Source organism: Rhea pennata, chromosome 13 (assembly GCF_028389875.1).
Source record: "Rhea pennata isolate bPtePen1 chromosome 13, bPtePen1.pri, whole genome shotgun sequence".
Taxonomy (NCBI): Eukaryota; Metazoa; Chordata; class Aves; order Rheiformes; family Rheidae; genus Rhea; species Rhea pennata.
In genome coordinates this window covers 19667509-19695009 of record NC_084675.1, presented here as the reverse complement: position 1 = coordinate 19695009, position 27501 = coordinate 19667509, and the positions used below count along the sequence as shown (strand labels likewise).

The following is a 27501-nucleotide window of genomic DNA, read 5'->3' as shown; positions in this document are numbered from 1 at the left end:
GATCTTATCCATGTGTACAAGTACCTGAAAGAGGGTGTCAAGGGGATGGGGCCAAACTCTTCTCAGTCTTCCCATGTGACAGGACAAGAGGCAATGGGCACAAACTGAAGCACAGGAAGTTCTGCCTGACCATGAGGGGGAATTTCTTCCCTGTGAGGGTGACGGAGCACTGGGACAGGTTGCCCAGAGAGGCTGTGGAGTCTCCTTCTCTGGAGATCTTCAAGGCCCGCCTGGATGCAACCCTGTCTACCATGCTCCAGGAGACCCTGCTGAGCAGGGGGGTTGGACTAGATGATCTCCAGAGGTCCCTTCCAACCTTACTGATTCTGCGATTCTAATTCAGATCGTTCTATGGCTAGTGGAAGTTTAGACCAATTTCCAAACAAAGAGAAATGTTTCATTTTAAAAAAAGTGCTAGACCACTTATCTGCCTACCAATATGATAACTAACATTACTACTCAGCCCGAGGTTAACACCGCTCGTTTTTCTCAAGATACACAGCACTTGTATACATCAGAGAGATTTGGGCCATGATTAGGAAGTGTGATAGCTGCTAGTAAGTAACCACAAAACTAGACTTGAGAGTGATCCAGGTTCAGGTATCCTGTAGTCAACTATGTGCAAGAGTCTGACATTCCAATGTAGTGCCAATGAAAAACACAGGAGTGCAACAGATAGAAAAATATAGGAGGATTCACTGCATTAGGATCTAATTGTATGGCATTAGGTTTTCCTGAGCGTTTCACGATTCACAGCAACGCACTAAGCAATAAAGAAAATCAGAATTTGAAAAAAGATGATCAGCAGTGGTGGCTGTGGAGAGACCAAGCAACTTACCCCTTTCCCTCCGCGCTAACAACAACTCTCATGAACAAGTAGTAATCCTCTTAGTGTAACATCCCGTCGACACTGACAGAACAGCATAAAGTCACAGTGCTTGTCCTTGAAACAGTCTTCATTATTTAACAGGATAAAATGTTTATATTGATCCAATATAAATATTGGAGAGCTCAAATTTTAGATTAGCCTTCCTCCAAATACTCCTAATTAGGCATCTCCATTAGGCAAAGTCTGTAACTTTGCTAGGCTTCCTCACGAAACACACTGTTAATTTCTACTATCTTACACAATTTTTTAAAAAGAAAAATATTTCAAATCTGTAATAAGTCACTCTGTACAAGTTTTCATTTGAACTGAAAACTATCCATTTCATTTGAGAGCAACTGAATTGGTTTTAATAAATTTCAGATGATGTGTCGGAGGGTAGAGTTTAGGCCAGCGGATTACCAATACATATAATTATCTTCTACACGTATTAAGGAGGCAGTGACAGTATTTTAGGCCTGGCTCCACTCATACAATGAGATCACATCGCTTGTTTGAGCCCTGATGTAAGGAGAAGGTCTAGAGGGACTTTCAAAAGAAATGTGCGTAGGAGAAGGGCTGTGAGCAACAGCTAAAAAAGTCATAAGCGCTGAAGATAAAGCAATGCTGAATGAGGGGTAAAATACAGCCGGGAAAGGCCAACTTTTGAAAAGTCTCAATCTAGAGATGATATCAATTTAATTCAAAGGAAAGAAACACAGCGGGCAGTAGAACAATATGGTAGCACAGTAGAAGTAACCGGTGCTACAGATAATAGCAACTTCATTTGGAACGAAGAGAAGGTCAAGGGTATTTGCGAAAAGCTGGAAGAGCTGTTAAGACATGAGAAGAACAGGACCTGGATAAGTGACGTGGTATACAAGGAGCACATCAGTTTGTAGTTATAATGGAGGAAAACCCAAAAGGCTTGGACATGGCAAGGGTATATGGAGCAAGCAGAAACCAGTCTGTCAGCTTGATTGGCAGGAGGATAATGATGGTGTCTATATCGACAGAGAAGGGGGAAATTCAGAGCAATGAAAGAATGATGCAATAATTATTTCTGAATTGGTAGCGGAACAAGCAGGAGGACAAGTCACACAAGAGTTTTGCTCTAAGACTCCATCAAGAGAGGTCAGGATAAAGATGGAGCTGTCAATGTATATGTATATATATGTGTATGTGTGTATATATATATATATATATATATATGTATATACACATCTATATACATACACACACACACACACATATATGGAAGCCACAGGAGGAGACAAGGGTTGCAAAGGCAGGAGAAGAGAGCTCCACGGGAGCCCCATAGAGAGAAGAACAGTTCATCAGAAGGGATGCTGACAGAGCAGCCAGAGATGGGACAGAATCAGGCAAAGATGGATTCATGAAATACAAAAAGATTGAGACTTCCAGATCAAAGTATGATGGATGATGTAAAAATTGTTATCCTCCTCAAAAGGCAAAGAAGAATCTTCTCCTATTTCACCAGCGGTCTAAGGAAGTCAACTCTTTCCTTAACGAGGCAGTTGGAAACATCACATGCAACGCCTACACTGTGACACTGCACAAACCTAAGCTTCCTCAGGCTTTTTTAAAAATAAGCATATTTCTACTTCCCAGTGAAGACAATTACAGTGCTTTTCCAAAGTAGCGATATGAGGCACCGTAATTGAAAGGACCATTTAAATAACAATAATATGGATATGAAACATGCACCCATAGTTTATAAAAACATGATGTGCTCTATACCATTAACTTTTAAATAACTTTTAATTAACTCCAATTTTGCCACAATTAAACTCAATTAGAGCAGAATGTCTGACACTGCAATTAGCTGTATATAAACACCCCAGTTGGTGTCACATTGAATTAATGTCTCCTGATAGTGGATTCTCTTTCCAAGGATAATGGATTTACCACCATCAGGCTGTTAATTGGACCTGGCACCTCATGTACTATGTGTATCCGAGACATAACACCAGAACTTACTTTCCTGCACAACTGTGCTTGTCAGAGCTACACATATTTCAGATGCAACCGGCCAAATTCTTTACTGCAGTGCACATTGTGCAGTCATTCCAACAACTAAGTAAAAGGCTTATAAAAAACTTAAATATCCTGAAATTTTACTTCCACTTTTTCACTTGCTTGCTCACTACCAATGAAAATTATAATACAGCATGTACAATGCAAAAGACACTATGTACATAGAAAAAAAATATACTTCAATAAGCATCACAATTAGAGCAATAAATCATTTCTTATTAGCAGAGTTTACATTAAATGATCTACTTCTTCCATCCTTTTTTACATTCTCAGTCCTATCTTATGAACAGTCCAACTGAAAACACTGGTTGAATATATCACATTCTCAGTGCAATACTGAACTTAGCTAAAGACTAGTCTTATTTCAGTAAGAGGCTGTTGATGTAATTATACTCTCCAAAAGATGTGTTAATAAAACAACACCTATCACTTCACTTTGAACCTCACCACCACTGAGCCATGTGTGTGATCTAAGCCACCAGGGAGCACTCACAGACTAGGACAGCATTTACTACTGTGTGCAGATAACTGATTTTAAGAAGCAAATCTCAGAGATTAAGGTGATGGTTAGCATGAGTAAGTGGAAGCAACATGATCCCCCCTGCACCTTTCAGAAAAATTTTGTTGTTGTTGTTGGTTTTTAACACCTCTGAATTTCCTAAGAACTGAAGCGGTTTCCTCCACTGTTTTACATATGTGCGTGTGCACGTATATATTCTCATTGAACAGCAGCTTTAATAGTTCTAGTTTAAAATGATGCTTATAAGCTTCATATATATCTTTATATATATATATATATATATATATATATATATAAAAATATATATATATGCATGCTAGCATTCTCTGTGAAAAGATGAAGGAAAATTGACCTGGTGGATATGGCTTACCATAATTATATGGCTCTCAAAAGTTTGCAGATTAGCAGAATATGTAATTCATTCAAATCATACCTTTTATATTTGCCACAAAACACCATAATTTATGCTGTTGAAGAGCATAAATTAAAACTGAGTAGCTAATGTCAGCACATTAGCTTTTCACGTTGTCCAAATGATGGTAGCAGCAGCAGCAAAGGACCCTTCAATGCAGGCGCAGCTTTGATTCACTGCTGATGCTATGTGAAAAGAAACATCTACTAAATCACTAAAACTGCTTCCACCAGGGATTAGAACGTGCTCTGGATATCTGCAGAGTAAGATCACAAAAACGTGCATAGGTGAGATCAAGAGGTCAGCTCCTGTGGTCCCTTCCAGTAACATGTACAATCTCACACACGGACAGAACGGGCTAAACAACGACAACGGCGATGGAACAAGCGACGAAGAAAATGCGTTTCGAAAGACACATGCATGAATCTTCTAACTAAGAAAAGAGGGCAACCTCTCACGTATACTAAAATACTGGGAATTAAACGTGTTTATAAAATCCTTAGCATTTCATCTGCCACTGGGAAAGGTGCAGGTTAAGTTTCAAATGCAAATGTCTACGCCTGAAGTATGCCCAGAGACTGCACAGAAAAGCGTATGTCAATGCAGTGTAAATACTAATTGCAATTGAATATACAATGCTCACACTGTCATTTCAAATACTTTCAGCAGAATTTATTGGAAAAAAAATCATTATATGCTACTGATGGTATTTATTTGTAATTATTTTCACTGAATTGCACCTTCAGTGTTTTCAGAAGTCAATGGAATTTCCTCTGCAAGCTGAAAAATGGCAAAAATGGACACATCACATCTTTTTTGCTTACGAATTGCTACTATTATAAGAGCTTGATTTACAAACAGGAAAAAAAAAGTTACTGAAAATAGTTTTTATTCACAATACAAATCTCTGTCAAAAACCTGTAATCTGACTGGCATACGTGGGGGAAACGGCTTCAAGCTTTTCTAAGAGATGCAATTTTGCCTTTAATTGTAATTTTAGTTCAGAATTCAATTAATTCACTAATTCTATTCACTAGAATTTGGGAGACAACTTGGTTTTTATATTTCAGGCTGGGCAGATCAACCAAGAATTGACCAGGGAAATGGTCAGAACTGATCAGGGAAATGTAGATGCTTGCATCTACAAGTTCAAAGCATGTTGCAGAGGTAATAAGCACAGTCTTGATCTAAGCTATCAATAAAGAAAAGGAATAAAATTAAATGCATATCCTCAAACATCTTAGTTCCTTTAGAGCATTTCTTTTAATTAATATATTGACTACATCAATTGCAAATAGGTTTGGCAGGAACTGAATTTCAGAATCATTAAGTGACTTAGTACCTTAAAATTCATATCTAATGTTAATTTTGATTTTTAAAACCTATAGAAACACAGTGTATTTTCAAGTTGAGGCACTGTAAATATATTAAAGGTTACAAATGCAGTTCTGCTTTTGTACTGCCACAATTGTGGTCTGCAAAGTTGAATGACAAGTAAATTACACGTTTGGAGAATCAGTTTGTCGGCTGCTAAACCATGGCAGACCATTTACTGGTTTCGTGGACAGTGGAGCTGCAATTTAATAAGCTCAGTGTCATTAGATATATCCTGCAGAGTATAGCAGATACACAGTACAAATTTCTATATCCCTAAACTTGAATTATGAACACTTTAGGCTTGACCAGCACTGGAATCGCTGCTTCTTCTCCAGGTCTCCACTGGGAGCCCCAGATTTCCGAGACCAGGATTGCAGCTCCAGAATAAGGCCTTTGAGTCTACGAATCCCAAGCCTGTTGAATGCGAACCCAGGCGCCGTACGCAGCAGGGATAGTCCCACTGATCACACAGCAGCTCATGTAAAAGGACTTGCAACCAGGTATTCTTCCAGCTCAAATGCTTTGCTTCCAGTTTAGAAGGGGAAATGTAAGATACAGTAAAGCTGCAGGATGTTTGGGGAAATTATTTTTAGAACAACCTTTTCCCCCCCCCCCCTTTTTTTTGTCCTTTTCCCCAGTTCCCTAGCAGCAAGGTAAAGGGGAAAAAAAGTTATTTTACATTTGTTTTAGAAAACAAGAAAAAAATTTATTCTAAAACATCATGATTTTCCTTCCTCTTAATTTCTAAATAGTGAACCATTATGGTGTTATTTAAATCTATAAAACTAGCAGAAATAACAGCAGTACATTGCCAACATCCACAAATAAAGTCTGTAACCTATATTCATATCAACTGTGTACACATAATACACATTATAGAAATAAATATATGATCACAGAGCCTCAAACAGATAATAGGTATTTCAATGCACTACACTACAAAGATGTCTGAATTACAATCACGTAAAATGTAAGCAATGTTAGAGCAGAGGTTGGGAAGAATTCTGCAAACATGAACTATCTCTATTTTGCAAATAAAAACTGCAAATACACCTGCATAGCAGGGTACCTACACTATAGGTTACAAATACTCTGACAATATAAACTAGAAGAAAATATAATTAATATTACTCTCAGCCTCTCATGATATGACACCTTCAAAAGGAAATTTTCGGGCTCCTCACAACCTTCCCCAGTATTTTACTGCCCACTTTCCCATTTAGAAGCCTTCAGTCCCAACTGGATTATTTTTAGTGACCATCTCCGCCCTGGTGGCGGGCCCCAGGAGGGCTGCAGCAGAGCGTTTCCCATGCCCGCCCGCAGCCTGACGGGCTCAAGCGAAGCGTTTTGAACATGATAGGACCCGCTGGCACCAAGCACTGACCTTTGGGAGGCCTGACATAAGCAGCCAGCAAACCACAGAAATCCTGGGGATGTCGTGGAAATACCCCACCATCTCCACTCTCTCAAACTGCAGACCTCAATCTGTCAATAACCATCAACTCTGAGATACATTTATATAAAAAAGAGAAGAAAGAATAATAATTTCCTTATGGGGGTAACTTCAAAAGGATTTGAATTACAGTTTCTTCCCTTGCAAGCTTTAATTTTGTTGCATACCTGCGCAACGAGTTTTGCCAGAAGCTACTGGGATCCGCTTCACCCTCTAAAGGAAAATTACAATCACAGCTCCTCGAAACAGAGATCCCTCACGCGAGTCTAAACCTATAGTGTTGTACATGCACAGACATCAATATCTTAAATTATCTATTGAAGAATATTAAGCTAAGGTCACATCTCTTGTTAATGACCTACCAGGAAAAAAACAACTAAGGCATCCACCTAAATATAGCTTGGCTTTATGCAGCATGTCTACTTAAGAAATAATTAGTAATGTAGAAATACTTACTAGTGACCTGAGAAAAATCAAGAAAATTCAGCAAGAGGTTTTTTTTTAATCATTTACATGGTAACAAGATGATGCCAACTAGAGTTTCTCTAATATTAGAAATCTCTTTTCACACGATGCTCTAAATATTTATGGCTGTACTCTGCTTTGCTTCTCTTACTCATTTACTGCTATTATACACTGAAAACATCTAAAGACGGAACGATGTTAACACAGAAGAAGAATCACCTGCTTCCACTAATGTTTTTGTCACAGAAGACTTATAAAGTGCAAACAGACATTCTCACGGCTCCGCTTGCAACACGCAGTATTGGCACCTCGTACGTGTTTCTGAGTTTTGTTACAGTTCAGTGGGCTGGGGAGTTTTTTTTTCTTTTTTTTTGTTTGTTTGTTTTTTTTTTTTTTTTTTTAAGTTCCACCTATTGATTCCTGTTACGCTTTCATTTTAAAGGGACAAATATATAACAGTCAAAAAGAACTTGAAAAATTCAGATGATGTGGATGAAAGGAAAAAAAAAGACAACAACAAAAAAAAACAGGAAAAAAAAAAAAGCAGGAGCCAGGTGAAAGGGACGCAGAGCGCGTCACTCTGCAGAGCTCACGCGCTCGTGAAGGCTGGCGCTCGGCGCGACACGTTGCAAGTACTCGGGACCGGCGACGCTGCCGATGGTGACCGGAGGCTGCCCAAGGTTCGGCGCAACAGAAACGTCCTCAAACGACCGACGAACGCGCCGGTTAAGAAATAACGGTAGTGCGCGGGTGATTTCATGCTGCCAAGCGGGATTTCTGTTTAGCCGCTGTAGAAATTAGATTTGAGTGGAATAGCCGAAGTAATGTATAAATCTGTGGAGGATTTGGTAAGATTTAGGGTACTACAGCTTTGGGGCTATGTGTAAATGCATCCTCGCACACACGTTTTTGGATTTTTTTAAAAAAATAGAGCAGAAAAGTAACCTGCACGACTACATACGCAACAGCTTAACTACGCAGACTCTCAGACTGCGAAGCACGGCCGTATTTTGAAAAGCGCATTGGTAGAAGAATTATTCTCTTACTGTTTGGCAGCCAGAAGTGCGTTCACAAAACGCGCGTTTTCTCTCGACATTTTATTTCTTGCAGACGCTGCAGCGTTCACCTGCGGCGCCACCCAAACGCGGCTCCTGCCCGGTCTCGGGCACCGTCCGGCGGTCTGTGAACCGCGACGCGACGCGGGGGCAGCGCCAAGTGACACCGTGGCTGCGCCCGCCGCGGCCTCCCCGAGAGCAGCTCCGGGCAGTGACAGAGACACAGCTGAAACGCTCGGGAAAACAAAACAAAACAAAACAAAGTCTATTTTGACTTCTGCAGATCAGAACGTGACACCTTCCCGTCACCCACACACCACCGGTCATCTGCCTTCTCTGTGGGCCTGCGAAACAGAGGAGTCTTGCAGTGGGCTTAAAATATAAGAAATAAGAAGCTTGGAGGATGACTGGACTTCAGAACTTTTTCGTTCCCCTCAGCCCACTCTTTTGGTCGTTATTTTTGTATGCTAGGAGATACAAAATGTATCCATTCTATCCTTGGAGATACAGTGGAGACCTCACGGTCTTCCCTGGTATTTTCCCATTAAGATTTCACATGGACATGGAAAAAATAGGTAACAATGAGCATGTCCAAAGTAGGGCCCTATGGAGGAAAAGAATAAACAAACAAAAAATCACATAATAGGTTTAGGGATCCTAATACCTCTGTACAAGAAAGAGCAGTAAAATTGGCTTTTGAAAATAATTTAACTGCACATAACGTTGAGGTATAAATTTGTGACTTTAATATCTTTGGAGATCTGCAGCACAATATTCAAATGATGAGATGTTTTTTATAGCCTTATTCCCTGTGATCAGGTTAGAGAAACATGCATGAGCTGCCATGCTAGAATAGAACAGAAAATCTATTAACTGAATTATTCAGCATGCTTATTTATAAATTTTATGTGAATTCTTTTCGCACATTTTTCAAAAACATGTCACTCCACATTAAGTAAAACTTATCCTCTGCATAAAAATTACAAACCTGTTTAACATTTTTGCCAAAAGCACATGCATATACAGCTTTAAATGATGAGCCATTATCCTACAATAATGTTATATAGATTAAGTATTAAAATCATAGCTCTGAAGTCACAGAACTAATTAAATATTTTATCAGATATTCTATTATACAGCTCTCTTTTCTGAGGTTAGCACTTTTGAGAGAATTACAATTCCAAACAGAATTAAGTAACAGAACTACTTTTAATAAATTAAACGCCAGGAATTTCAAGGCAACCATATAACTTCTTAAATTACAATGCTGGATTTGACTGAGGAGACACGCAGCCTAAAAAGCAGTAAAATGTAAGCAAAACACACTTCTCCGCCAGACCGAGGACCATCACATATTAACTACTCAGGCTGTTGCACTGCAGTTGAGGAAACGTAGTAAGTAATCCAAAACCCAGGGCTTCCAAAACACTGATTTCTAAAGGCATTTACTTATGAACACGGCAGATTAGACTGGATGAAGCAGAACATCCTTCGTAAACACAGTGGAAAGATACATATAACAACAAATTTGTGCTTAGATGATGGTTATGCATTCCTGTAGCCACACAACCTAATACAAAGGATAAAACAGGTCACGGCGCCCGACTAAGGAATTGCAGCAGGGAGCGTGGGGAAAGCGGAAGTGAATGACATAAAAAGTCGAGAAAGGCGGGGGAGCAGAAAGGTTACGGAATGAAGTTAAAAGTGCAAGGGAAAAAAAATAAAAGGATGTGAAAAGGTGGGAAATGAAAAGGAGATCGCAGGAGAGGATAAGATGGCTAATATGATTTTCTGCAGGTACACAAAGAACGAGAGGTCAGAACGGAGACAGCGGGTCCTTTAGCTGCAGAGAGAGAGTTATTGACGTAAAAATATAATGAATTCATTGCCTTAGTTTTTACCCCCCAAAGAACAACAAAGGAGATGTTACAGACCATGCTTCATTTTTCACAAGTAGAGAATAAGGGACGGATGTAACAGACCCGTATTTCCAAGATGAACTCACATAAATCAGGATCTTTCAAGCAATTATAACGTTAAGATGTCTGAATTTTGACCAAACATCTAATTTAGTCTCCTTCCCTGAAATATATTGGGAGTGACAAGTAGTATGAAGATTTCAGTAACTAAACTTCAAGATTTTCTGTCTATTCTGAATGTTATTAATAGGATAGAGCAAAGCTGAAAGAAGTATTAAGAAATTACAAGGCCAGACCTTCATGACTTTGACTTCAGCAGTGAAAAAAGTCCTGAAGACACATACCAAGGATGCTATGCAAGGTTACCTGTTTCTCAATGAGAACTGTCCATTTTACCAATAATATTTGTACCCTGATAGCAACTGGTTACTACCCAAAAAAAAGGGCTAATTTGAGAAATAGCCATCTTCAGGCTCTGGAACTTAAGGTAATCTTTATAACAAAATTATTTACCTACAATTTCAGAGTACAACACTGAAGGCCTTTATTTTAATTTATTTATTTAAACACCAAGTCCTAAACAAGATGTGTGATGTTTACTGGATTAAGGGAAAAACACGATGTTTTTCAAAATACACACTGCTCTGCTTTTGCATGAAAAGCAAAGGATCACAACATGCAGGGCTTGTCTGCTGTTTCAGAAAACCAAAGAACAAGCACCTAAGGAAGGAATCAACCAAATGCCAAAGCCCCTGCCTTCCAGAAAAGAAAAAAAAAAAGAAAAAGAAAAGGAAAAATAATTTCTTTTCTCTCTATGATTAGCTAGCACCATGCCCATGTATCAAAATGGCTTCAAGCAAAGTTTGTGAGCAGAAGATGACTTCCTAATGAAGTCGTTTGGCTCACAGGAACCAAAGATACTTCCACCTTTGCTCTAAACTTAACTACACCTTTGCATACACAGGGCTAGTCAGGCATGTGTAAGTATGCCGCAGATTTAAAAAATAAAAAAAGGCAACAAGTCTTACAGCATTGGGACACACAAAGATATGGTCATCATAAGGGCGCAGCCAACACTTTGAGAAGGGACGTGTTTCTCACTGAAGGTTCAGATGAAGGCGCTCCCAACTTGTACCGGACTGCAGTCAAGGCACATAACCACGTAATCATCAAGTTCGGTTTTGCCTAATCTTGCCTCCCTAAGCAAGCTCATAGCGAGCCAGGCCACAGGACTGGTAAACGCGACGCTGATAACAGCCCGCGCGGGGGATCCGGTGATGAAACGTCCCTCCTCGGCGGGGAGGAGGCAGGGCTGGGCAGCAGGAGCTCGCCGGGGCGCGACGCGCTCCTTCGGCTCGCAGCGCGGGCACCCACGGCCCGGGGGAAACGCGGCGTCTTCCTGGGCGCTCCCACCGCGCTCGCAGCTCTGGCACCGCGCGAGATACTCAGAGAGTTGCCGGAATTCACACAGGCAAGCAACAAGCTGATCAAGCTAGAGAGCAAAGCATGATGGCATTTAAATGTCTTAAAATGCAATTAATATGTAATAGCAAGAGTAGTTCCACAGGCTATTAACACAATATGACAAAAATGTTATTAGTCTCCTCTTGTTTTACTGAACACATCATTATTCTTTCCAAGAATGATGTTCTACCAAAAATAAAAAAGTAAAAATAAAGTAAAAAAACCAAACAAACACGAAAGCAAATTTTGTCTCATCTGTTACGTCTCAGTAAACTCCAACATTTCTGTATTTCTTCTGGTGTGCATTTCCACCTCCCACTCTGCAATCCGAGAACACTAATTTTGCCCGGTGTTTGAGGTATTTTTAGCGTGGAAATCCAAGCCCACTCCTCTGTCTTGACAGTTACTGCTTATAAACGCACCTTTGGCGCTTCCTCCTTTTAATGAAACTTCACTTTACTCCTCCCGCGACTGACACGACGGTGCTGTCGAGCGGCAGGGATACCAAAGCCACAGCAGCAGCTAAGACGCGCGAGCAAAGCGTACGCCCTCCAACAAAACTAATTGTTGCCTTTTGCATGCTTTCCACGCAAACGACACGAGGAAGCCAGTGGTTTCTGAAATGAATCACAGCATCCTGCTGATATCTCATAACATTAAGATCTACAGTATGTATTGAATAGACTATTTACAGTAAAAATGAACGAGATGCAGTAAATTAGAGAGTTTCTACAAAATAAATATCTTGCTCCCTCAAGACAAAATGGGAGAATATACATAAAAAAAGCATTAATTTTAGCTTGGCTTTCTGTCAGTTTTTCATTTTATCCAATAAAGGAAAAAGTGATATTCCTAGTAGCCTGACAACCCATTTATATGCCAGCTCTGCAAGTAACTATTTAAATCTTAAGAAAAGTGGGGGGGAAATTTTATGTACATAAAATTTATATGCACAAATATTCGATTTATGTACACAGTTACAGTGACTATCTCATTTTTCACTGCCTAAGAATGACTACAACAAGAGGTTCCTCAAGAAATCAGGAGATCTCCTGGAAGGATCAGGACCTTTGTTCCTATTTCTGCATTTCTACTTCACAGTTCAATGAGACATCTGTTAATGCTCAACCTTGCCATTTCCTAAACTTGTCAGGAGAAAAAAAGAGAATAAAGGTCCTAACAATGTTTTAACGAGAGCTGTTTTTCTCCAGTTTATGGTATCCTATGAAAGTGTCTCCTATTTCCAGTTTTTACCCCAACTCCATTTGTTATAGAAGAACAGGTAGCAGCAATTCTTTTTTTTTTTTTTTTTTTTTTTTTGGGGGGGGGGGGGCGGCACACTAATCCATCACTACTGTTTTTTTAGATAGAAAAAAATATTTCTTTAGATTGACTAAATTAATTTGCTTCACTCTTTTCCCACACAGGCAAAAGCAGTGCTAAATTCTGAACACTCACACCAAAAAACGAAGATCAGGATCCAGTCGGTGCTGTCAGAACCAAGGATCAGTTTCCATACGATTCACAGTGTCTAGTGCAGCGTAGTGTCGTTTTTTGGCCTGAATGCTTTATCAGAGATTGCAGAGGCAAGTGGTAGCCTGCTAATGAGCGAGAGAGGTCCCAAGCCTGGAACCAGGCAAGCACCGCAAAGCCATTCCCAGCATCGCAGCCTGCCAGCGGGTACAGCTGCTCCCGAGGGACGAGATCCGTACGTATCGATGGAGGACCACCAGTCGCAGAAGTGGTGTGGTCACAGGCACCACACGTGTGCTGCTGTCAAAAGTTGGCAGCAATGAAAGATTTGGGATGGAGCTTAAGTACAGAGTCACATTTCCCCCCGTGCAGACTCCCAACTTCTGTCATATTTGGCTCTTAAAAGACTTGCTGAAGCATAAGCGAATCTGATGTCAAAGTAGAGCTGATTTCCTCTTTGCATACAAAAATGCCTATATTGAAACAGAACCAATATAACCGAGTTTCAGCTCTGAAGTGCTCTGATGCTAAGCCCAGTGTTACGCTAACATGGGTTTTCAGAACTTAAGATCTGTGGCTACTACGTGAACCGAAGCGCAGCTGCTGAGATGCGAGTCTCTGCCACGTTAAGGTTATTACACCCAACAGCCTACGGAGCAGCCTTCAGCTACAGTCATAAAGGAGGGAATTCGGCAATTTCAGGAGGTTGCCTGTGTTTTTTCAAGATCCTTCTTATAGCACTTCATTATTTTTAATGCTTACGGTGATAAACTTCCCTCTTTTGCATAGACATTATCACCAGTGCTTGCTTACTGAAGAGTCCATATACGGTAGCTAAATTTCAGGTAATGCTGCCAGGTGACAACCTAATGGCTCCTTCTCAGTCAACATTCATTTCTCTCTCTGGAATCAAAATATGGCTCTCATTCTCCTTCTATAAAGGGGAACTAATTCAAAACAGTCACCTCTGAATTCATCTGGTTCTCTAACATGTGAGCACTTCATTGAATATATATATATTTGAACATATTGTCAATATAAAAAAACACATTTCCACCTTGTGCACTTTTTATACATACACATATAATGCAAGTAACAGATCTTTCTCACTGCCAGAATTTTCAACTGCCTCTCATTTGGCTTAACTGCATCCCCTTTTTATAAAAAAATAAAAAATAAATAAATAAAAAGTTTCTAGCTTCTTAATAATCAGATCGAACAGTGAAACAAGAACTGCTCTTTTTTTTTCCAGCAAAATTTTCTTTCTTTCCTCCTTGCTAAATAATCGGGATTCCTCCCTGACATGTTTGTGCTATGTTTCCAAGCTTTCTTCATGCATACATGGGCCAAAACATGTTCACATAAAACCTACATGCGCTGCTTCATGCCACCTAACTACATGTCACAGTAACAAGCTTATTTTCAAAAACCTCGTAGTCTTTATAGATGTTCACAGGCGCATTGCTTCCATGCAGGTAAAAACAGAGACAGAGTTGCATGCATTGATTACCAGGATCAAGACATCAAAGTAAGTCAAGGAACTGTTTTTTGTTCTTTATCCAAAGGTTAGGTAGGCCCAGGGAAAGGGGGAACAATATTCGATGAACTTTTTATGTCTTAAAGAGGGAGGAAAAAACCCCAATAAGAACAAAGCACATGATTTGGATCAGGCGTTCTTGGATACCGGGCGAAGTGTAAACGTTTCCTATCACTTATCACTACATGCAATCCCTGCAGCGCTAAAATCCAATCCGGTCAAGTCCAAAGCATCAGTGACAAAGTGCCAGCCAGTCAATGGGTGGCTTTCAACCAAGTCTCGAGATTTTAAAGGATGCTCCATCATTGATGGGCTTTTCCATAACTGCTTCTCAAGCGTAAATGGTGTGTGGAAGAGAAATAATCAATCCGAAAGTGATCCTTTGCAAGCATGAAACGAAAAAGTTGGATAAAACCATTCAGTGGCAGCGTGCAAATCAGAGCTGTGACCAAAATTACCTAGGCAATTTGAACTGTTAATGAAGAGTTAGTTTTAATTATTTTTTTAAGTGAAGAGCTTTATTTGCTTTATAAATGCCTAACAAGCAGAGGGTGTGAAATCAGTCGCAGGAGCTTTCAGCTTGTTTTTTATAGCAACCGAACACCCTCCTGCGAAAGGATGCTTTTCCAATGGCAGTGACAGAATGAGATATTCAAAACCTACATTAACAGTACCAAAAAGCAAATTAGGACTTTTCTCGAGCTGTATTACTGTTTCTATACGTTGGATAACAAGTAGACTGAAAATAAATTAAGGAATGCACAGCCATCGGCAGCAACCAAAGCGTTGGTCTGAACTGTATCAGTTCAAATTACATGAAAACTGCTATTTCTGTGACTGAGCCAAACATTTACGGTGATGTTGCAGTCCTACCGGAACCTTTTTCTCAGCTTAATATGGAATAAATAATAGAAGTGCTTCACAACTATGAAGATGACTAGTTTGGCCCGATGCCTATGAATATTTTGTGACACAGTGAAATGTTCAATTACATCAACTCATTTTGCAGATGTGGAAACTATTTACATAGGACAATTAAAGACAACCTAAATGAAATCCCCACCTTGCCTTTACAGAGCCAACATGAAGCTCAGCGGGGTCAGAGGAGCACGAAACCAGACTCCTGCACCTGAGCCCACTCACTGTCGCTAACGCAAGACCGATTCCCGACATCTGAATGAGTCCTTGGTGTTTTAGGCCCAGTTTGGATATGAATGTTCAGATAAAACAACAGTTTCTGAAACACTTCCCCTTTCTTCTTTTTTTCCTGCTCCCTCTGACCACAGCTATTCCTCACCCAACAGCAGGAGCGAGTTTATCTTCAAAAAGTAATAACCCGTTTGTAAATCACTTACAGAGATGAGGACAAATGTTCCTGCTCTGCTGGATTCAGAAAAACCTATGGATCTTAAATGAACCCCAAATTGCCTAGAATATTGGCTATTTTTAGATGGTCAGTATCTCACTGATTTGAACTAGAATCCATCCTAAGTCCCCCTAAATTTCTGTTCATTTGACATATCTGCACTTTTCAACACCGAGTGAGTGATCTACTATTCTTTAAAATTTCCAATTAGACTTATTAAAATCTTGAAAGAAAACCAAAAGATGTTTTTTTTCAGACTGCGTTCTTACTACTGAATCTCTTTTGCTCACAGCAAGTAAGGGCTCTAGGCTACTTGCTTATCTCACCAGCCCAGAAACAATTCAATAATTTGCCCATATTCTGCTTAAGCCTTTTCTTTGGAGCATCATTTAGTAGCTTCATCCACAGGCTGCAGCAAGCCTCAAAATCAAACCATTCAATGCAAATCCACTGTTTTACTCTGATCTGAGGAACTCCTAGCACAGCTCCTGAATGCTCTTCATCAGGACCTCTTTTAGAGGGAAAACTGAATTACTACATGCTTTTCTAAAACGGTCTATTTACTGTGCATAACAACATCTTTGCATCCTCTTGCACTTTGTAAAAGCATCTGCTTAAAACTGACTGCCCTTCTCTGACCTTCAAGGAGACAGCCCACAAAATCACAGGGGCAAACATGCCAGAGGCACCTACCTGTTTCCACTGGCAAATGGGATTTTACTACTATAGTTCCATATACATGAAAAAAAATAGTTACTAACAGCTAATTTTGGTGTACCGGCTTTTGGACTTTTGCTGTCTCAGTCCACCCTCCTGTGACACTGTTTCATTTTCTCATCAACAGCCATCCCATTTTCAAATGCGCAAAGGAATAGGTCAGCTTCACTACGGCAATTCATCACTCTGACATTAATATTTTGGTGGAATTTCACATACTTGTCCATTTTTGAACAGTTTAACTAATTTCATAAAAACCAACTCATAAATCAATTAGCTAAACACGCCTGCTCCAAGGAGGTCAGGTCATTAACAAAGTGCCTCACATCCTTCTTGGCAGCTTGGGTTGCTTTTGCTATCAAACAAAATCCAAACTGCTCTGAAGATACGGCCACCGCGCCACTGAGCTGCAGCAAACGGTCTTTGTCAGGGCCCGGCTATTTTAAAGTATGTTTTCAATCCTTTACTGAAATTTTTTATTTTCAGTGGGAAGAGGGGAGGAGAGAAGATAAAGTTGAGGGCAAAAGGGGCTTTGAATACTTTTGGAAAATAATTTTTCTTTCTTTTTCAGTTAACATGATCAGTAATTGCAGTTCAGCTGGATCTGTCCCAGGACACAGCACCTAAATGTCCTAACAAAAAGGTTTTGGTGTAATATTTTCTCCCAGATTCACCTCTGGGCACAGATTTTTATACTTTTTTTTTTATATACTTTTTATACTTTTCTGTGCTATTCATTACATGGTTTTTGAGAATCCTCCAGGAGAAAGTGGGCAACAAAAAGCAGAATTTCAAATATTTGATGAAAGAAACAACAACAAAAGCTTTATAATGGATTAAACATTTTTAACTAATTTAGAAAGTTTTGAGGTACATAGACTGTAGGATTTCACAGAACTTTGCAGATTTTGATCTCTTCAAAACTCTATCTTGTGCCCTACTAACATATTCTTTAATTTTCATCCCTTGAGTAGAGATGAATTAAGAGCAGGAAATAAATCACTGCTAATACACAGCAGCCATTAGTGTAGCAGGAAGGAATCAAATAGATTCCATCTTTTTATCCTTGCCACTATTGTTTATATACCTGATTGTTTGATGGCTTGGAAAGAACTTGTATTTCTTCCACAGAGATCTGGTCTGTCATTTCCTTTAGGAAACCAATATTACACCTGGGGGGGGGGGGGGGGAGGGAAGGAAAGAGGAGGAAGGCTCAAAAAAAGAAAAAAAAAGAAATCAAAAAATTCTTTGAGAAACCTAAAGATCTCTCCAGTAATTCATCTTTCAGTGCATCAAGGAAATTGGGGAAAAATCCTGCTGCTTTCCTGACACCGTGATGCATCTTTATTGAAAAACAACGGGCCGCGTTCGAAGACTGACTAATCATGTTGCGGGTCTCCTTCTGCAGAGCTTTTCAACTACATTTGCACATCAGGAGGCCCGGGAGCATGCTGAGCAGAGTGTTATATAACAGGTTAGAAAGCACTCCAGCCTCTTATGATATACGTTCGCAATGCTCTGAATAATCTACTACAGCGCACTATTTGTTTATAATTTGCATCGCTTCTAAAAGGCTCCTCCAGGGAAATGTTTTTTTGTCTTAATTTAAGTGTATGCTTTGCCAGATCAGATAGGAGGGCCATTTGTGGTTTTATGCATTAGGTTGCAAAGGCTACTATGACTGCCGTTAAAAAAAAAAAAAAAAAAAAAAAAAAAAAGCAAGGTTTATTCTGAATACATTAGGGTGGAAAGCTAGCATAGTAAGATGAGAAACAACTGGAAAACGAAGAATAGGAGAAATTAGTGTTAGGAGAAATTGCACTTTTATTTATTTTTTTCGAGAGGACAGCATTTACTACCATAAATCTGAGTAGTTAGCATACGTTTCATTGCAGCCCCAGATGAGAAATAGATGTTCAAGTGTTAAAAACCAGCATATGCTAAATTTTAGCATTTGCTCTTGCTGAGCAAATACAACTATAGTCTTCTAAGCGGCAAACTCTCCGAGACAAGGTGAGAAAGTGTTGGAAGCACAAGTATTGATTATTACACACTGGAAAGGACAGCTAGGAGGCTGGGGCAAATGGTCAGCGCCATCTCCAGATGCAATGTCCAGGGTGGGCTGGAGCCCAAGAGCTCCCTGCTGGGTGAGGACACAGGGGTGAGTCTCGGCACGCTCCAAAAGACGCGGCAACTCCACTAACCATTGGGCATTTTGGATCCAACTGCTAACAAGTGCCAGAACGGCCAGACGCAGTTTATCCAGCTGCGCATTTCCAGAGCTAGGTAGAAAACTTGAATTGACAGATCCTCTATTTATATTTTGTGTTTTTTAAAAAATGTGCTAGAGTTATTTTAAGATTTCTAATGTTATTTGTTAGAATTTCAGTGGGGGGAAACATAACATTTACTAATAAGGAGAGGAGTCCTTAGAAAAATCTGTATAGAATACATACATCTGACAGGTATGTCTGCTAACATCCTCGTGTCAACGGAATCTCTTGCAGCTGTGTTAAAAGACATCCCTTACTTCAAAATAGAGTTGAATAGTATATTCCATTGACAACTTGACAATTAAAAAAAAAGGGGGGGGGGGAATAATCACGTTACCACCTTAGTGGCATTCCCCTCTGCCCGAAAGACCTCCTTTAGTCCAAGCATAATTTTGTATTCACAAACCAAACGGGTAATGCAATTTTCCGACGGTATTCCTACTAAAGATAAACGACAGAAATGACATGCAGAAAGCAGAGTAGAGTTGAACTGCACGCATAAACACATTCAGAACGTCCAAAGGACAAACAGCTCTTCTGGAAATTTCATAGGACAGTAGTTCTCAATCGAGTCTTTGATATATCACATCCGCAATCCTTGCGAAAGCCCGCACGCGTTCAAAAAAAAATACATTACAGACCCAGAGGCAGAGTCCCCACCACTACAAGCGCTCACCTCGTAATTGGCGATTGCTTCTCTGTCGAGGGCTCGGGTCACGAAGACTTCCCCGCTGATCTCATTGATCCGAAAAATCCCTTTAGGATCCTGGTCTACTCCCTTACCGGAGAGCCGAAACTTCGCTCCCTCCGTCCCCTCGCTGATGATGACCTGCACGGCGGGAAACACGAAGTTACAGGCCACATTAACGAAAGCATTACCATCTTCCAAAGCCAGCAGATGCAGTTTTAAGTTTTGATCTGGTGTCAAGGTATACAACAACAATATACGGAACCTATAAAATGTGATTTCAACCATTCAGAAAACACCGGGCAATTCTTGTATTAAGCCCTGTAAAAGCTGAAGAACCAAGTCATGTCCTTAGCCAGTTTCTATCTTATCTTTGCTGTCTTCCATTTCAGGGTTTAAAGCTTCTATTATTTCATTGCTACTGCATTCATGCCTAGAATTTGACATTTCATTTAATTCTTTTTTCAGTTAAATTGATAAAATAGCTAGAAAAAAATGCTACAGACAAAAAAAAAAAAAAAGACATTCCACCGAACGGCATTAAACATACTTATTTTGCAACAACCTTAACAAAACTGTTAACATCAGATACCCATCACGCATTATTTTCCAATAAGTCAGTCTTTTTCATTAGTCATCTTAAAATCATTTCAAAGAGACCACCTTCAGGCGTGTTCCGCCCTCCCTCCATTCCCTTCTATATCCTCCTTTCCCAGGGTTTTAAAGCAAGGAAAAAATTCCTCATAAAAACATTTGGGTATCCTGCCCAGAACTCAGCTTAGTCACACAGCTGGACTTCCTCCACTTTCCGTGCAGGCGTGCACATGGAAATTCCTTCTTACCATCACTACTGGTTCCCCCATATGAAAAAAAAAAAAAAAAATCCCTCAAAATCCAATTTCAAGGCTGTCTCGTATTAGTGACAGCAGCATCTGTAACCTTCCAGAGCTCCACGATGTTTGTTACGAGCTACATGCTTTGCAAATTTGCATTTGCACCCCAGAACCTGGAAGGATTATGAATTCATCTTGCCCTTTAAGGCGGACAGTCTTGCCGAGCCATTCCTTCCCACCGCTGTTCCACGTTCTTTTGTTGCTATCAATCGTATATTGTTAATGTTTCCGCAGAAACGTTAAGTCAAATATTTATACGCTGGTCTGCATCACAGCTCGGGAAGAGGAAGGAAAAAAGCAGTATTAGAAACCTGGAGCCGCTCCCATTTTGAGATGATAAATATGCCGGGAGTTTAATGATGTCCCTGAGGAAATACATGTTTGTTGCCCTGTTGCTGTGGGTTCAGCAAAGCTGGCTTGCAGATTACCGGGCAGGGAGATTTGGACTAAGCCCCATAATCACCATTCCTTAATTTTAATTAAGGAAAAAATTGCCACAAGATATAAACTAAGAAATCAGCATTTTCAGAGATAAAGTTTCAATTCTCAAACCCTTTGGGGAAGAAAGAAATTTCAAAGTACAAAAAACTGTTTCACCTTCTTTTTCCTCTCCTAGTCAGGATAACTAATGGATGCAGTTTTCTTCTCACGTATTTTTGAGGGTGTCACGACAAAACGGAGCAGCAGACAACACTGCAGGTGGAAAGGGGCAAACTAACTTTGTGACTTTGGGTTTTGTGACGAAACTGAAACTTCACGGCTGCTCCTGGAAAGTTCCCTGGCAGTCAATTCACTTTTTGACTAGTTTCTGGTATTTTTATATCAAGCCTAAAATTAAGCGTTTTTGTTAACATAAGGCTTTGTTTATCATTTTACGATGTCATGACTATTGCTCAGTTTTGCAGGAAAAAAGATGAATTGCTCTTCCTCTGCCCTGATTTTTGAGATTTATTACAAGGAAAGTAAGTGCACCTTCCCATCCAGTACAAGAACAGTGTTTTGAAAGGCAAAGTCAGCTATAGGCCAGCACAAAAAAATAATTCAGATGTCTACAGCCCTTTCCACCACAGCCAAACATTTCCCAAATCCTTATGGCAAATTTAAGGCTCAGTAAAGGCGAAAAGGCACAGTTATAAAAAGCTACAGAAAATAAAAAAAACAACAGAAGAAATTATGAGCTGTATCAATATTCTGCAAAAGTAATTTATTAGACGAATCCTAGATAACCATAAACAGGTCATGCTTCATAATAGATAGAAAAGCAGGGGATAACAATAATAACAAACATCTCTACCAACCTGACCGGGAGGAAATTTCCTCTCGACTCCAAATCTGGCTTAGAGCTTACCCTTGAACTGGACAGCAAGATATCCTAACGTGATAGCTGGAAGATCTGTACTCCTCAGAGCCACAACCCAACTCTAGCTGCAACCATTCTCCAACACAGTGTACAGGGCCAAGGGAATTACCAGAAAGGAGAGTTTTTCTGAATGACCTGATGGTCCATCTAGCCTATTTAAAACTTCGGGAAGCAGCCACATTCACCGTGCAAGTGAGAACGTGCCAACCCTTTCCTCTTATCCAGCTATCCAGAAAGAAAGAATTTCAGGACATGTCTCCATTGAATTCTGGAACTGGGAAAGTCTCTCCTGCTGCAGCCTTCCAAGGAGCACCCTGCCAAGGCTGTCACTGCAGGAAACTTGCAGGAGCAAGGCCAGGAGGAGGACAGCAAACTGTCCTAGAGATGAGCAGCGTTGGAGCATCTGGGTAGTGCACAGACACTAATGCTTGACAAAGCAGTAAGCGGCCTAGGTTACAGATGCTCCATGTACCACTGCATCATCTGTTCAAGAGCAACAGTAGTAACACAAGCAGTAATTTTCAGAAAGGTGTTCTTTTTTTTTTTTTTGTTTGTTTGTTTGGTTGGTTTTTGTAATGCTTAAATAGCCACAAGAAGGAGCCACATACTCCCAGGAACGTATGAAATGGAATAAGAACATTAACATCTCCTAATTAAGACGCTTGTATAATAGCTGCACAGTTCAAAGAAAGTGCATTTCCCAGTTCACACTAAGCTAAGTACAATGAAAATTTTAATAAAAATCAGGCTTAATTTGCCATATGGTTTGGTGCTTCAGCAAGAACAAGGAAGAAAGAACAGGAGGATTATCTGACATCTCCTCTGGCAAGACTGTTATTCTGAAAACTAACAGTACTGTTCACATAAAAAATTCTTAAGTTACAATGTATTACACTATAACGCTCTCCCAATCTAAAGGCTGAGGAAAAAAAACAAAGATTTCTTCTAAAACATTTGAAACGTCTTATTTACATTTCTAAAAAACTAGCTTGGCTTCCACAGTTGCTACAGCCCACAGCCTGGACAGAACACTTGTGTCCAAAAAGGTGTTCGTGGAACTTCAGTGCAAATTCTAATATCAAAATTTTTTGCAACATATGAAGAGCCTACAAGCCACTCAGGCAGCTTCATTCTTAGCAAAACGGTCCAATTAAGCTAGGACAGGTTGAAGTCAGTGACTGTCCATCCTGCACCTTGAACTGAACTGAGTAAATACTGTTAAGGCATAACAGAACCAGGTCCCAGGTGCATTTCACAAATTAGAGCCTTTGTAGCAATAATTTTAAATTTGGTTTTGTAAAATTCTGAATTCCTTTTACAAAATGCTAGCCTCTCCTTTGCTGGTAATTTTAACAGTTACTGAAGGTGCCCAAAAGACCTAAAAAATCTAAACATTAGGTTTTAATGGAAGCATTTTTGCTGTGCTAATGCTTGTTCAGCTTCAGACGTGCCAGTACCAGCACTTGATAAGTCATCTTAAAAGATGACTTGAAATTTGGCAAGTAAATACAAACTACAAAAAAATGCATTAACTGTTATTAATGAAAGCCAGGATGTCTAAATATATCTTCAAGGACTTAAGATTCACACTACATTTACACTGCAATCTAGATACAGGCCTAAGCATCCAACGTGTCCACGCTGTTTGGACGTGAATACGTCCATCACGGATCTGAGGTGACCTTCGGGAAATCTCAGAAGGTGTCCTGCTAGGACACACTCCACCCTTAGGACAGGCCATCCTACAACCACCTACCTACTAAGAATACGGACAGGACAGGCATACTTCATCTGGCCTCACAGACTCCATATATTAGATTTTCCCTTGTAGCAGCATCGCGATTTAGAAGGGCCTTGACGTTACAAGGGCAGATAGGACAGACAGAAGAGATGCACGCTGAGCATTCCGCAGTAACGTATACTTGTGAAGGCTATTTCCTCACCCAGGACCCAAAGGTACATCTAGACATAGCTTAGACATAATTCACTTCCTCGCCTTGATAGGGGCTAACATTTACCCATGTCACAGGTGCATTAGAAGATAAATGTATCAAAAACTCAGAAGTGAGTCATACTAAGCTTGTCAGAAACACCTAAATAGCACCCTAGACAAACCATTTCTTTTTTTTCTTCAAAAAAAGCAAAAAACAAATGATTCTGCCGTACTGAAAGAAACTTTCTAGAAAACAAAGTGTTGATTAGCTGACAGAATCGGCCTTCTGCAGAGCCACAGCCAAGACACATTTACCAAGTGCTATTCCTCAGCTGACATTTTGTATCCCTTCCAGCTAAACTCATTTCAGCATTGTGATCCCTCTGTTGTTACGGGTTTATCAAAAAAGTAAATCAGAGTGTTCTGAAGAGACAAAGAGAAATAGATAGAATTGGAAAAAAATATATATATACCAGACTGCCCCAGAAAGAGCCTTTACAGTGCTGCAGCTACACCAAATCCGCCCATAACAGCACCAGTCCTGGCCAGTTTCATTGGTGAAGACCTGTTTGCCTCAACGACTTCCATAATTTCTTAGTTCTTGACACTGTCTGAATTAGAGATGCATCATGTTCATGTAAATTTTTAATTAGAAGACAATCCCACCCTCACAGAGGTATACGTGGTCCCAACCCAGCGCAGTTCATGGAAGGTTACACCTGACGCCTGGGTTTCACTCCACGGGCCAGGTTTTCCATGTACGCTCTGTCTCCTGCAACTCATTGCACCAGCAGTCTTCAGGGGGGAAATTTATGTATTTATTGGCAGAATGGCGTTTATTTTTTTTTCTGGAACATAACTCTGGTTAGAAAGTAATTTCCATCGTTTGCTGTTTTTAAACAATGTATTAAAACTCCTGGGTCTCATTACACCTATTTTCATTAATTAAACATTAGACTAGTGAATCATGGGAACCAAATTCTGCTCTTCGGCAATGAGAGACTGACCAAACTTGACCTTAGATTTCCATCTATAATAGGACTTTTGGAGAATTCATTCAATATACAGGTGATGTCTGAGAACGTCCCAGTGATTTATTCCCATACCTTATTGTAAAAGACATTGTAAAGTGAAAACTCTCCATATGACCATTCCTTTCGTGCATGATAATTAGGGTTAAAGCATACACGTTTATAATGACAACATATATCGTAAGTAACACTTTTCTTGTTCATGCAGTGAACTATGCAGGTAGCTCCATTATAACTGTCTCTCATGGTTGTCAAACAAAAAAAATATTAACCGAAATACATCTAGATAAATGCCCATGTAGCCTGTTCCCCAAAACATAAGCTAAGCTAGTATACGTCAGTATGAACAATATTTGCAAAACTTAAGAAAAACAACAGAATAAACCTTCAGCAACCCAAGATGCTTCTGCAATAGCATAAAGCAGGCAATCTCACCACCCTAAATTTCAAAATGGTTCCAGATCAGTTTTCAGTCTCCAGTCTCCTTATGAGGCAAGATTTCCAAAGCTACATAAATCTCCTAGAGTATATGCTTTAACTCCAGAGCTTAAACCAGTGAGTCAATCATTCAAATTCTAATGTACGTGCTCGCAGTGGAGCAGCGCTCCAGAAACCACAGACACAAAATGAAGAGGGAAATTTTACCAGCAATAGGGATATTCAGCACTGTGACCCACCCGCCTTTGACAGCCAAGGTAAAGGAAAATGGTCAAAGCCAGGGCAAAGGTTTTTGCCAGTGAACTAGAGAAAAACACATTTCATACAATGGATATTGCTTCCACGTCATCTGCTGCAAATTTACCTGATGCTGTTGAAAATCCTAATTTACTTTACTTGATGGTGTTTGACAATCCTAATAAGAATATATATTTTTTTCCAGAAAAAGAAAAATGCATATAGAAAACACACTTGATTTAACTCAGTAAAGAAAAGCCATAACTCAGTTATTTTAACTCTAAAATCTATTTCCTGTTCAAACTCAATCAGATGCTTCGCCTCTGCTCTATGTCACAGCCCCAAGGGTCAGTTTTAACTGGGAGAAACTTGGCTGGAAAGTGTTTCAGCTTTTGCACTTCAAAGTGCACATTAGAAAGGCAGCATCTACCGGGCAAGAACTACTATTGCAAGATGAGCCTTTATTTCTTTTTTTGCGTTCTTTATATTGCTTCTCTTAGAGTCCATTGCAGACTAAAGCAATCCATGAATTACAGGCAAAAGGTCCTCAAGCGAGAACACAAGTATTATCGCAACAACGCACGTATAAACGCTGGAAGAACGTTGACGGCATTCCCAGAAGTGCAAAGTTTCGGAAAATAAATGCATATATTTACAGCATAGTTTCGACGCATCTTTGCAAGACTGATTGGGAGCTGAAAGCTGGGCAAACATCCCTCATATTAAGCAAGCCAACTCCAGAAATACTATTATCAGGTATCGCACTGGTAATTTAAGGTATACAAAGGTAATAAAACTTACATTATTTCAATACAGATGGGACGTTTAAGAGTCTTGCGAGCTGGGGCTGCGCTTGGTATAGAGGCTACTATATCAACTACTACTTTGTTACCTCGCTGCAAACATAAGATTCCACTAGGGAGGAAAGCAAAAGTAAAATGAAATTTACCAAGGTTAAGTCGTTACATAGACAAATATCTCAATAAAACGTCTTGATTTATAAAAGTGACGTGATGTATTGGAAATTGAAGAAGTCATTCCACTAACAGTGCTTTTTTTTCTTTTTTAAAAAGTCTTTTTGGAATAACCCAACCCAAATAACACATTTGAGGCAATGTAAGTAGGTAAAAGCAAGCATTTGCTGTCAGATGGAGAGCAATTCTATGAATGCAAAAAGACGTGGACTGTCCTTTTTAGCAGGTAACCTGTCAACTCTGTTCAACTCTTAATTTACCAAAAGCAAGAAGATTCATCACCAATAATTTTCACTTTCCTTTATTCCTAAGTAATAGCTGATTTCAGGTATGTTTCTGCAGACTTGTGAGTCCGTACACAACAAGTCCTTATACTGACACAGAATTTTAAACACAGGCTTTTGTAGTCTCAGAGGAAAAGCATCCAGAACTATTACTTTTCACAGAAGGCCTCGATATTTCACCAGCTGATCTGGCCTTTCAATAGCCATTTAATCAACACAATTTAACCGCCGCTTACGTTAGTAACTCACAACACACCCTTTTAGCCGAATCAATATGAGGACCACTGTCTCGAGTGACAGCCAGCTGGAGCAGCTCCAAAACTGTATTAGTTGTTAGGAAAAATCTGATTCCAATTGACAGTTAATAATGAACGAAGAAAATTCTAAAGGATGTCCTCTGAAAAATTGTGGTTTTTTTTTTTCTTTTTCTTTTTTTTTTTTTTTTTAATTTATGGAAGAGTTTTAATAAAACCCATAATTGTGATCTAAGGCAGCAGAAATGCAGGGATGGTATTTAATGGTTTTCTAATTGCAGAGATTCTGGGCATAGGACAAAATGCATATTATGCAACCACCATATGTGGAATTAAAATTTTACAAAGAGTAGGTGAAAAAAAGAAGTGGTCTACAGTATTGTTTTCCAGATATTTCACAGTTCTATCTATTCTCAGCAAGACCAAAGTCTTCATTTATTACTTCAGGCTGTGTC

At 39.7% G+C, this 27501-nt stretch overlaps 1 protein-coding gene across 2 annotated transcripts in view; it reads right to left on the bottom strand.

Annotated features, from left to right (window-relative positions):
* Nucleotides 1–27501, bottom strand: part of CDH13 (cadherin 13) — a 480777-nt gene that overhangs the window by 235203 nt on the left and 218073 nt on the right. For both annotated transcript variants that reach the window (XM_062586341.1, XM_062586342.1), the window contains exon 5: nt 19631–19783. In XM_062586341.1, coding sequence (XP_062442325.1) covers nt 19631–19783 — 153 coding nt within the window. The remainder of the gene's footprint in view (nt 1–19630; nt 19784–27501) is intronic.